General features: G+C 31.8%; 2 protein-coding genes across 3 annotated transcripts; both read right to left on the reverse strand.

Moving 5' to 3' along the window:
* On the reverse strand, nt 1,753-3,506 carry LOC109362137 (desiccation-related protein PCC13-62-like). The gene is made up of 3 exons (XM_019607732.1): nt 3,112-3,506; nt 2,302-2,527; nt 1,753-2,230 (listed from the first exon to the last, which is right to left on the reverse strand). The coding sequence occupies exons 1-3, from the start codon at nt 3,492-3,494 to the stop codon at nt 1,850-1,852; spliced, it is 990 nt and encodes a 329-aa protein (XP_019463277.1). The 5' UTR covers nt 3,495-3,506; the 3' UTR covers nt 1,753-1,849.
* LOC109362135 (serine carboxypeptidase-like 33) lies at nt 5,300-8,529 on the reverse strand. Of its 2 annotated transcripts, none has more exons than XM_019607728.1 (10): nt 8,126-8,527; nt 7,889-7,996; nt 7,683-7,778; nt 7,501-7,593; nt 7,331-7,419; nt 6,936-7,223; nt 6,679-6,839; nt 6,480-6,575; nt 5,879-5,984; nt 5,300-5,609 (listed from the first exon to the last, which is right to left on the reverse strand). In XM_019607728.1, exons 1-10 carry the CDS (start codon nt 8,409-8,411, stop codon nt 5,463-5,465), a joined length of 1,470 nt encoding a protein of 489 aa, XP_019463273.1. In that variant the 5' UTR covers nt 8,412-8,527; the 3' UTR covers nt 5,300-5,462. The 2 variants fall into 2 exon arrangements, with proteins under 2 accessions (XP_019463273.1, XP_019463274.1); XM_019607729.1 differs by having other exon boundaries at nt 5,481-5,629; nt 8,126-8,529.

Raw genomic sequence — 12,346 nt, forward strand, 5'->3', positions numbered from 1 at the left:
GAATAAATAATATATGATATATTGATTATATATAAATTGAATGAAAATTACACTCATCTATAAATTTATTTTTAGATAAATATTTTTATTATGATATTATGTTACTTTTCACTTATACAATGTATTCTTTATATTATATTTTTCTATTATCTATTTTTATTTTCTATTACTTTTGAAAAATGTTATAAAACTCAGTCCTTATTGGTCGGTTCAACCGGTTCAATCGTGAACTGAGTATCTGACAGATTAAGTCTCTCATCTAACCAATTTTGCATTAAAGTCAGATTGACTCGATTCAACTCACTCAATTTAAGCCTAACATCAATGACTAGAATGGTTGTACCAGTTGGACCAACCGAGTCAATCAAAAAATAACTAAAACAATGTCATTTTGAGATGAAAAAATCAAATACTTTTAACCTATTTTTAGTTATATTTATCATCTGTCAACTTATGTTATAGCAAAACTTCAGTTGTTTAATTAATTTTAATGTATGTTTACTTTTGTTGGTATTAAAACATAATATATATATATTATTTGATGATATTTTTAACTTATTCGGGATATTGCATAATAGTGAAAAATTCTTTGTTGGTTATTTAATTAAGTATGATAATATTTTTAAATTTGTAATATAGAGTTATTAAATCATGTTAGCTAATATTACGATTTTTTAAATTTATTATTGTAAATTAGGTCAACTGACTCAACCATTGACTCAGTGTCCTGACCAAGTCATTGATCGATCCGAGATGAATAACATTGCTTTTGAAGAATATAATATGTTTTGATATTTTATTTTATAATTAATTTTAGTTATTGAATTATAATAAGAAAAAAAAATAGTATACCATTCATAATTTCATATCAAATTATGATTTAGAAGTTAGAAGCTTGGAAAGAACTAGAAATATTAATAGATGGGGTTCAGTATTTTTTGCATCAGATGAAGCTTGAAGGGTTACCTTTTCTGAAGAATTGTTCATTTCTGTGATGAGTTGTTATCGGCATGCAGGGTTGGCTGATCAAACCTTGAAGATGTTCTATAGGGTTAGGGAGTTTGGGTGTGAACCATCAATGAAGATATACAATCATTTGTTCCATGCATGCATTGCGTGGTGAAAATAAGTTTCAGATGATTATTCCTGTTTTTAATAATATTAAGGGGAAGGATTGGAGCCAAATATGTTTACATACATATGAAGAAATGTCCAATAAGGGTTGTAACCAGATGCACTGAGTTACACTACTATAATATCTTCAATTAATGTGTAAACTTGGTAAGGAGAGAAAACAAAGGAGCTAGCTATGAAATTTGGACCTGTATTGCCTGTTTATAATGTTTTGATCCATGGAGTATGCAAACAGAATAAATTTGATGAGGCCTTTGATTTGATGAATGAGATGCTATGGGTGTAGACCCAAAATGTTCGCACTTACTGCACTATTATTAGTTGTCTCTCTGATGTGGGGAACCTTGACTTGTCTCTTGCAGTTTTTGCTCGGGAACATGGCTAAGGCTATAAATATTTGTTCCCATTGTGTAAAAGTAAATTTAAATTAGTTGAAAAACATATAACATAGACTTATACACCTAATGTCTTCAGGTTTTTGGTCTAGATTTGATATCAAACTCACTTATATTCTTCTTTCACTTAGCCTAATGAAGAATGCTAAATGCCATGAATATCTCACAAGGTATCTAAGCTATATTTTAATCTGTAATGCAAAGTAAAGGTAATTTGTTAAGGAGTTTAATAAGTAGCATGTTTATTATAATTTTCTGCTTCAGAATGGCACATTAGTTTGAAGATTAAGTACTTTACAAAGCAGAAAGACTATATATAATTATGCAGCACTCTTTAGGTAAGATCTAGCTATACGACCATCTGCACCCTTAGGGAAGAAGCCACCAGGTACATGTTCATCACCTCCACCATATACTATCCTTAATATTTCCTTTGGAGTCCTTGAATATGCAAGTGAATATTTGTCACCAGCAAGCACTTTTCCTGCAAATTTGAGCTCAAAACCTTCATATGCAGGGGCCAAAAGACCTTCATCTTTCACACCTTTTCTTCCTAGCTCATTCCTAAGCCGTGAAATGTGATTTGTAATTTCTTCCACAGTTAGATTATATGGGTGTACTGGCAAGTCCCGAAGGTGGTATAGCTTTGCTCGAATAACTGCGTCTTGACCTGATTCTACTCCCAGAAGCCCTGCAACAAGCTGCACATACAGAACCAAACAACGTGATAATGTGAAATTGAGTGACTTAGTGTACATGGTAGTTGATTTACCTTCTTAAATGTGCCATTTTGCAATTCTGGATTGGCTCCAACATACCCAGTGAGGCCAACGTATGGAATAACATAAGATGCAAGCAGATAGTTGATGTGATTGGCATAAGGGTTGAAAGGTGGGTGTAGAGGTTCCCCAAAGGCACTATCCATGATTTGAGCAAATGCTTCCTTGCTTATATTCAACAGTGGCCTAGGAAACCCTTTCACCGTTCTCTTAATGGCCCTGCAATATTATGCAATAAATATTTAGGAGGCATGCAACCCTAAATAATGGAAAATCACATAAAAAACCATGATTTATACTGTCTGGCTTGTAAATCCGTTGGATTATCTTATACTTACTAATCTTACTTATTAATCTTCTTTTCCTCATTTTCCTTTTCTCTCTTTGTATCATTTGTAATCTGCTAGTACCTTTGGTACTTCATTATAAATTTTATCTTTTGCTGATAAAAAAAGTCTTCCTTTTTTCCAAAAGCCATCAACTTATAATTGAGAAATTAACTTCTTTTCTTTGCCCCCTATAGTTGAGAAATTATTGTATGGTGCCAAATAATGATCTTATCGAGTTCAAATTATAACTGAACCATATGAACTACTCGAAAAAAGTTATCCAAACATATATAGTTGGTGGGATGGGATCACATGTCCTGTCTCATTCTCAAGTCAATCATATATTAACATGGGAATAAAATAAAAAATTTAAAAACTAAAATAATAAAATGAAGCACATTGATTTGGAACATGAAGTGGAACACCATTTAGGATACATGATCTACATCCATAGTTGGTGAGAGTAGAAAGAACCTCAAATGTCCAATTTCTTGTAAAGCAAATTGCAAGATAACATCTTTAGTGTCTTTGTCCAGAGAGGCTCTATTGCCCCCAATGGGAGAGGGTCCTCCCTCGGCTAACTCTGGAACAAAACCATCCAATCCTTGACCCGTTGCACCAAACAAGAAGAACTCCGCTTCTAAATATTCCAAGTTTAGAGCAAACTCTACAAGATCAACATCTGATTTGGGGTTTTCCCGTACTCTAAGGTCAGAAAAGTAACTAAGATGTTGGGATGAGGAGGGGAGGAAGAAGTATGTTAGTAAAACAACAATGGAAACCTTGGAGATTGAAATATCAAGTGCCATGTTTGAGAATGTTTTGTGTGGGTCACTATTCACATATATCATTGTCATTCTTGTGTGGGTGCCATGATTTTGTATCATGCAAAATTGCAAATGCAGCTGCATGCACAAGGCAATGCCACGTAGCATGAGGATGTGACTTGTTGTAAAATTATAAGGTTGACACGTTGGAGATGTTCATCTTCTTTGGTTTTATTTATGAAGTTAGAGCAATAGAATCCGCTAAACCATTTTAAAGTTGCAATTTCATGGAGGAAAATTTGACAAGGTGCTCTTAACAAATTTTAGTTAGAATGTAATATACATGCACTGTTACGGTAAATATTTATATACAATTAACATATAATCTATTACTTTTATATATTATTTTTTTAAATCAATAATAATTAAAAATTAAATGATAAATAAGGATAGTGTATAAGATTTTTACACTATATATATATCTTTCTCAATTTTATTTTATCATAAAGACCATGAAACACTCACATGAAGAATGATTTGAGCCGAAGGTGATAAAGTTAATTCCACTTTCCAATCAAAAAGTTTTTGGCTGGCCCAATAAGTAAATAGTACTAAATTATCCTCAGTTTTTAACTTCAATTACAGAGGCATTAACTCTCTCTTTTCGAACTACATGTTTTTTTATCTCTTGAGATGCAAACTATACGTTTTTTAAATAATTTTTTAATAAATCAATCATTTGTAATTAATTGACGACTCTCAGACATATAACAATTTGTATTTGTATTTTTTATTAAATATTAGGAAACAATAAGGAGTCGTTGCAGAGTTACATATAGTGAGAATTGTAAAACAATTTTAGTTAGGGAGAAAATAAAAAAATATATCATGTTTGTGTTTTTTTATTTTAAATGGTTAGTAAATATATATTTGCACTCTATCAATTTTCTATTTTATTTAAAATATTCCATAAATAATGAATACTAGTGATTTTCTTAAAAGAGGAGGTACAAAAACATAGAATATGCTAAGCAATGTTGGTTCCCTTAATTTTGCCATTCAAAATCTTAACGTAAGCTTTTTGGAAGTGGAATGTGTGTAAGCCTGTAAAGATTATCCTCAAGAGTCGTGTTTCTGTATGAAAGGAATATCTACGATGGAGACGCTGTGTAGTGAGAAGGTAAAGTTGTTGGTTCATTCAGTCAATGAGACTATTATGAGGGACAAGAGCATATATTCTTTCAATTGCGTGTTCTTTTCTTTTTGTTCTTTCAAATGGACATTAGATAATACATGTTGCTTAATCATTGCAACAATCTTTTAGTAATTATTTATTTGCATTATGACAATTTATTGTATTTTTTCTCCCTCAAGTGGAACCTTCTAAATTATGCAAGGCCTCCATATGTTACAAGTGATATTTTAACAAATTTTTAGCAAATCTCCATATGTTACAAGTAATTATTTATTAGCATGTTGATATTTTAGCAAATTTTTTTAAAATGTTTACGGGTTAACATCTCGTTGTCCCACATTGTGTCTATATTTATATAAATAGAGTTATTCACGGTAAATTTTTTAAACTTAAACTTATTCTTCATTCCAGTCATCAATTCTATGAATATTTAATAGTTAGATTTACTAACTAATTGAAACTACTCAATTTTCCTAGAATTGATAGCTAAGTTGTGAGTCTTGAAATAAGTGAATCTCTCATCCGTAAATAACACTATTTATAAAAAGAACTAACATGCTAATTTGATGATACTTATTGAAATGGGATGTTAGTATCCATTCCATAAAATAATATAAAATATTAGTTAATTTTTTATAATTTTTTTAAATTAAATGATACATTTTGATTGGTATAAAATGCCAATAAAAACACTAATAAGGATGGTAATAGGGACATCAATAGAAATAGGAGATATCTGTCCCACATTTTGTCCTAGTTTTTTCATTTAATGGATTTATTAGATACACTAGTACATTGGAATTTAATCATTATGAGAGCAACATATGAGAAGACAAAATGGTTGCAGAAGTGGAAAAGAATGATTATAGTTGAGTAGGAAGATGGTCCCCTGTTAGGAAAGAATGAATAATGGTGAGAGCCTCACTTGGCTTGTTCAGTGGCACCAAGTGACCAGCTCCTCTCACTGTCACATAAGTCAGTCCTTCATATTCCACTATCCTTCCTCCAACCTGCATTTTTTCCTTTTATTCTTTACTACCTCAACACATAAAAGAATAGCTGATTAATGTTACATGCTTAAAAGTTTTAACCATGAGTCGTGTGATTGAGCGAAGAAAATATATTTAAATAAAAATATAATTATAGAGTATTTTTCTGATTAATCATAACTCATGACAAATGGATTGACACATGTTCTAGATAGATGTCTCTTTAACCACTTTATATGAAACATGTTTGAATTAAGTGTTGAAAAGTGAAGGGGTTAATGGGTATGAACCTGATTATCGTGGTACCAAGATCGCCAACTAGACTTAAGAGGTAATCCTAGAGCTTCAATGCAGTATCTTGTCCCAATCACAGGTACTCTGCCATCTGCATCACCACTGTCCCAAAAGCAAATTCATTATTAAACAGTGACTAATTAATGCAAGTCATGATATATAAATGATCATTCAAAACCAGTTACACGGAAAAAGAGCATAAATTGCAACCACCGCATGAGTGCATGACCCTTTTACCAAAAGTGAACGATTCTGTTATTAATTTAACATACATTGTTCACAAAGCTAAACAGCCAGTACAATTATACTATATGTAGATTTAAAGCATATATCATAAAGTAATAAATAACAGCTTCACAAATACTTGATCCTGGAAAACAAAACTTGTCTAGTAGTTAGGTGTTTGTATTGCAAACTTGAATTTAATAGAAATGAGTTTGTAGTAACATACTTATGTTTTTAGTTTCTTTTCCTTTTTGCCCTTCTTTATAATTTATTTCTTTTTCAAAAAAATAATTTTAATACTCTATATATACGTATCGATGACATATCAGAAAGTATACTTATTGACTACGATATTGAAGTAATACTAAATACCTGTAAATCCATATCTTAAGCCCACCCTTGATGAGTTTGGTGTAGATGGGTAAGACGGAAAAAACAGAGAAGTTGTAAGTCCTCAATATGGAATCACTGAAATAAGACAGAGATTAGTATTCAAATAAGACAGAGATTAGTATTCAAATTCAATATTCACTAGGGAAAATTTAAATCAAGAACAACTTCTAATACTTACTTGCAAACCTTCCATGTTACGTTAGTATTTCTTCTTTCAATGTTTGCATGTAAAGATGACTGAGTATCTATCCTATTAAAATATTCTTCTGCATATGGGGAATAACATGGATCATAACCCCCAAAAATTCTCATTCTTCCCACTCTATAATCATTTCTCACCTGCAAAAAGCAAAAATCCTTCAAAACTTAAACCACATGAAATGAAACAAGTGGTCATAATTAAGAATCTGTAGGTCTGTGACATAAATAATCTACCTCTGTAAATGACTCAGGGCCATGACTCTTACTATCATGAACTATTGTCACTGAGGATGTGCTATTTAGACGACATTTGGGGACATAAATGTTGTAAATGTCAATTTCTGAGTAATCTTGGAAGATTCCATTCATGGCTTGGTTGCATTCTTTAGACCATTCAGATTTCTTAAAATCACATACTTGTTTTGCTTTGTCATATTGTTGGTCTGATATAACTGCATGACTCCATGCATATTCTAGAAGGCCTTTATAGTCATAATAATCTTCAGTTTCTGGATTCCCTACCTGAAGATTTAAAAATATATCCACTTAGATGGAATTCAAATCTTCTTGGTACTGAGCATATTCTCCTATTTTCCCTCCTAGGGAAATTATAGGGAGTGTTCACTTACAATGAAACCTTTAAGATTAATAAAGGGGTATTTGTTTGTATCTTTGTTTCGATCAAAGACTAGTTCTGCAAGCTGAGGGATATAGTGGCCTGAAAATAGGAACAAAAAAAATGTGGTTATGCAAGTAGTGTGATAAAGAGAGACAAATCATATTAAAGTTAAATACTAACCTGCATAGCTTTCTCCTGCTATAAAAAAGTCCCTGGATTTGAACTGTGGGAATTTTTCTAGCCAGTTCACTAAGAAGTTGTAGGAATCCTCAGCTAATTCAAGTAGTTTACCAAATAGGGTGAGTTAAATTAATAAAAAAATGAAAAGAATGATGAATTCATGTTCTGCAAAAGAGACTCACCCACAAAACCATCCTCCAATCTGGTGAGATCAGAAGAAGTGTTTGTGTAAGAAAATCCAACTCCAACTGGGGACTCCACAAATAACAGATTTGCTTCTGCATGGGTTTGAAAATATCTACTAAGCAAAAGTTTATAGTTTTTCTTCTTTTTGTTGCAGTCTTTGTTAGCATGGAAATAATTGGATAGAATATGCAAACCTTGTTACCTTGGTTCCATGAGAATGTATTGAAATGTAATCCATCACCATCTTTATTGATTAGAAGAGGCCCTATTTCAACAATTGCACCATACCCAACAGAGGAGCATCCAGGTCCTTCAGAGTCAAATAGATATTAGTATTAGTATAAATGGATCTTATATAAGATATTAACATTACAAGAAAGGAAAAAGAAGAAATACTATATAATATAAAGTATTATGAAGAAATGAAATAATTAGAGACCTCCATTGAGCCAGAGAAGGAGAGGCTTGTTGGACGGTTCAGATTGAGCTTCATAGAACCAATAGAAAAGGGCCCTCCCATGGTCTTCATTGACAGTGATATAACCTGAAAAGTGTGAGACTGTTGGGGTTGAAGGTTGGCCAGGAAGATCTATTATTCTATCAGATTCATAGGTTCCCACATTTATTTCTTCTGATGCTTTAATTGAAAGAAAGAAACATAGGCAGAGGAAACACATAATAACATTCACATCTGCACCTAAATTCCACATCTTTGGCACAAACATTGCATTTAATTTACTATTCTTATAGTGCTAGCTAACAAGTGATTTGTTAATGTGAAATCACTAAGAACTGTCGGAAATGCTCCCAATACACTCAATTTGTGCCACACAAAAGCCCACTAGCACTAGCATACAAAACTTGTGCTGAGTGCTGACATGAGACCACAATCAACAAATATATATTGTCCCAGATTCTATCATATACGTTATCCTATATCAATAAAAACATGTCATGTCAATTAAAAATTCATTATTCCGATTTTTTTATTATCATTAATGCGAGACAGCTTGTGAGACATAACATAAAATCTCTTTTGGACCACAACATCCTCTAGATGATGCATGTTCTGTTATTTGTAATATTGTTGAATTTTACACACCAAAGACAGCTTACCTACTATCTAGGCATAATAACATGTTTATTTAAATTTATATAACAGAGATGATAGTATTTAACTCTACTTATATATAATGATATGGGTGTCTCTAGATGCCAAATTTGGCTGTAATAAACTATTATTGTTTCTTATATTAAGACATCCAAAACTATCATATCACTAATTATTTATCATTGTTTCTTTATGTAGATGGCTAAGTTAAGTTTTTTTTATAAGCCAAATATATTGAGACAGCTAGGTTAGTATATCATTAATTCTTTATTTGTTGTTTCTTATATTAAGAGAGCCAAGTTTATTACATGATTAATTCACTCAAGTGTTTTGGACTAAATCCAAAAGCTATTATTGGGATTTGGGAGTAGGATATATCTGCACAGGATGGGTTTTTATTTTATTTTATTATCTTTCTATTAACGTGCTGTACTTTGGGCCCAATTAAGAACCAAATCTCATTCACGGGTGTTGTTGCTCGAACAAAGATAGAGATAGAGATTTGGTTGTTGGGACTTGGGATTCCAGTAAAGAATGTAACACTTCTGAAGTAAATAATCACTTTAGCCTTCAAGAATAACTTGTTACTTTTGTCCGTCATGGTTGGTGTCAACTAATAACATTTATGATCTTGACATGCCATATTAAGTGCCAACTAGGCATAGTCACATGACACATGTTGATGTATACAACGGGTTGCCTCATGTTATCTTAGCATTGAGTCATGTGACACCATGTCAAGATGACACATGGCATAGCATATAAACAACACGTGACTGAAGACCAAAAGAGTGCAAAATGATCTTTTTTTTAAGGCTGAAGAAGTAATTTGGCATTAATTTTTAGGGAGAATGGCCGAACAATGAATCTTGAGAAGCAGTTCAAGGGATCTTGAAGACCACCATCCATCTCATATTGACCAAAACACCAACCTCGTTCAATATAAGGTAGCTGTTCCTGCATAGGTTTATCAAGTCCACCTTTCATTATACAACTAGCTTGTTTACACGTCTACACATATGCTTTTAAATGTTTCAACTAGAGTAACTTGCCCAACTTTTTTTTCCTTCCATTTTTCTTTATTGAACGTGATCACTTCATTCACATATATAAATCTAACATTAGATGATGGGCTTCGTTTTAAAATATGGGCCTTCTAGGAAATAATGAGCCTATCTTCAAATCTCCCCAATAATTGTTTTGACTTCTCTGCCATGGTTGGGACTTTGTGGTTATGATAGTCTTTTCCTCTTTTTTATAAAATTCTTCCAATTTCAGATGAATAAGAAATGCGATTAGTCATTGAATTTGTCAACTGAAAGTAATTTTTTAAAATTGTCTTTTATTAGTGGTACTTCTGTGTTATCTTCTTATTAAATTAATGAATAATTTTGTCACTTCAATCGATTAATATAATAACATTTCAATAACAAATATAATTAATTTACGTAACACTTAGAAAATGGTAACATTTACGAGATAGTGATATTGGATGGGTTTCAAACCTATTCCATATTATACAAAAGAAATTGGTATTCGATCCATTCGAAGTTTAATGATCAGGTTTTTTATGTTTGGCCTTTGTCATGTAATCTTATTATTTTTTGACAAACAACTTATAACATTCTCGATATTGTGGTTCTGAACTTCTGATGATAATAAGTGTTAGTCATAAAAATTAAACATCAACATTTGATCTGGTGCAATATTTAAAGGTCTAATTTCCGCCACAACTATTTCATGATAGATGGAAATGGTTTGATAATCCATTAGTTGCATGAAATCCATTACAATTCATGTAAGAAAATTTCAAAGATTCGATAGGTTTTACATTATATAAGTAACTGTTTTCAAATATAGGAAACTAACACGCATCCATTCTTATCATGAATGGAAATCTTATGTCTCAATTTGTATACTTATTTGCGTCACGAACCAAGTAAAATGGGTTCATGATTTTTGGGATAGATCTCGGACTAATTTATAAAATGAAATGACACTGGTGCAATATGTGACCTCACAATAATGCAAGTCAGGGGCATGAGTCTCTAAGAAAAAAATGCTAATCCATGTGTTTGTCTCAATCTTCCCATTTCATCAAGAATATTAAATTACAACGTTGATCCCACAAATGATGTGCTATATGGTTTAGGCATGATTTGTCTTCTAGGCTGTCTGAGACCGAATGTTGCATGGTTCTAGATTATAAAACATCCTAAAAAAAGCATCCCCAACTGTCAGCCACCACCACTTCATATTTTAAAATACATAATGGATCTTATAGTGCCATAAATAGGAAGTACCCCATCTTTAAACCCAAAAAATTTATTTAGGGTCTACCTATTCTATTTAGACTTAAAAATTGAAAAATAACTACTAGGACATAATATGACCTCGCATACCTAATTTTCTAGACACATTCTCATCAAAACTAGCATCACATACATGCATGTTGGTTTTTTTTGGCAAGTGTAATTTCATTATACAATTTGACAATAGAAAAGGCAAACATATGAATATAGCTTTAAACATAATACAATGTACCATATCGTCAAACTTCTTTTTGGTAGTACTTTTTGGTACTACCAAGGGTATCTTCTTACCTTTTGGGTAAAGAACTAATCTATTTTGATCATCCTAAGGATCTAACGGGGTCTTATACTATTAGAATAATGCTCAACTTTGATAGTGATGCAATATTGCCCATGAGATCATTCTATCTGGACCCCTATAACCAACCCCTCACTACCAAGGAGGGAGGACCCTCATTGACTGTTAGAGAACTTGTGAAACAGAAACATCTTCAACAATATATTGCAATTAAAACCATTCCTTTTAAAAAAAAAGAAGAACCACGAGGTGTTGATTAAAGGTTGAAACTATAATGTGATACTTACCCCATAAAATAAACATTACATTTGGTTCCAAGTTTAGACCCACTAATAATGTGAATTGGAGGAAGTTAGGAGGAACTTTCTCTCTAATGTTGTGGAATAGTATAGTATAGCTTATATTATATGCCACTTTTGTGTGTCTTTGGTCCAAGAATAACATTTGGAATTGGAGTATGGGATAAGATAATCTACTGCATGGGAAAAAGCAAACCTGCTCCTGAAATAGTCAACCAACAAATTCAAATAAAATTCCCCAAAAGTAGAGTATGTTTAATCTTGGTTGGATATTACGTGCTCCAAATTAAATTAATATAAGAATCATGTTGATGAGTGTTTGAAACATCATTATTTAAAAATCAAATAAAGGTAGTTTACACGGAAAAGTATCACCACCTTTACAATTTTAAGTTTTTAATAATATAACTGTACTCATTCTCAATACAATTTTTTATCTTTATTTTTTTAATCCATATTTTTAGTATGATAATCAACATTTCATTTAATAGCCCATTGTCAAGTTGCAGAGAGTTTTTAAATACAAAAGTAGATCAATTATTCACTTCGATAAACTTAATTGTACACCTCATATCTGCACATTCAACCAATCTTTAGAAATAGGAATATTATCTCACATCTTGAAGACATTAGTTGAGAA

This window comes from Lupinus angustifolius, chromosome LG12, assembly GCF_001865875.1.
Source record: "Lupinus angustifolius cultivar Tanjil chromosome LG12, LupAngTanjil_v1.0, whole genome shotgun sequence".
Lineage (NCBI taxonomy): Eukaryota > Viridiplantae > Streptophyta > Magnoliopsida > Fabales > Fabaceae > Lupinus > Lupinus angustifolius.

Coding starts and splice junctions, on each gene's coding strand:
- LOC109362135 (XM_019607728.1), bottom strand. CDS start 8,411: ATGTTTGTGCCAAAGATGTGGAATTTAGGTGCAGATGTGAATGTTATT. Junction 7,997..8,125: donor CCTTCTCTGGCTCAATGGAG/GTCTCTAATTAT, acceptor TTGACTCTGAAG/GACCTGGATGCTCCTCTGTT. Junction 7,594..7,682: donor ATTGGAGGATGGTTTTGTGG/GTGAGTCTCTTT, acceptor TACTTGAATTAG/CTGAGGATTCCTACAACTTC.
- LOC109362137 (XM_019607732.1), bottom strand. CDS start 3,494: ATGACAATGATATATGTGAATAGTGACCCACACAAAACATTCTCAAAC. Junction 2,528..3,111: donor CAAGAAATTGGACATTTGAG/GTTCTTTCTACT, acceptor ATAATATTGCAG/GGCCATTAAGAGAACGGTGA. Junction 2,231..2,301: donor AAAATGGCACATTTAAGAAG/GTAAATCAACTA, acceptor CTGTATGTGCAG/CTTGTTGCAGGGCTTCTGGG.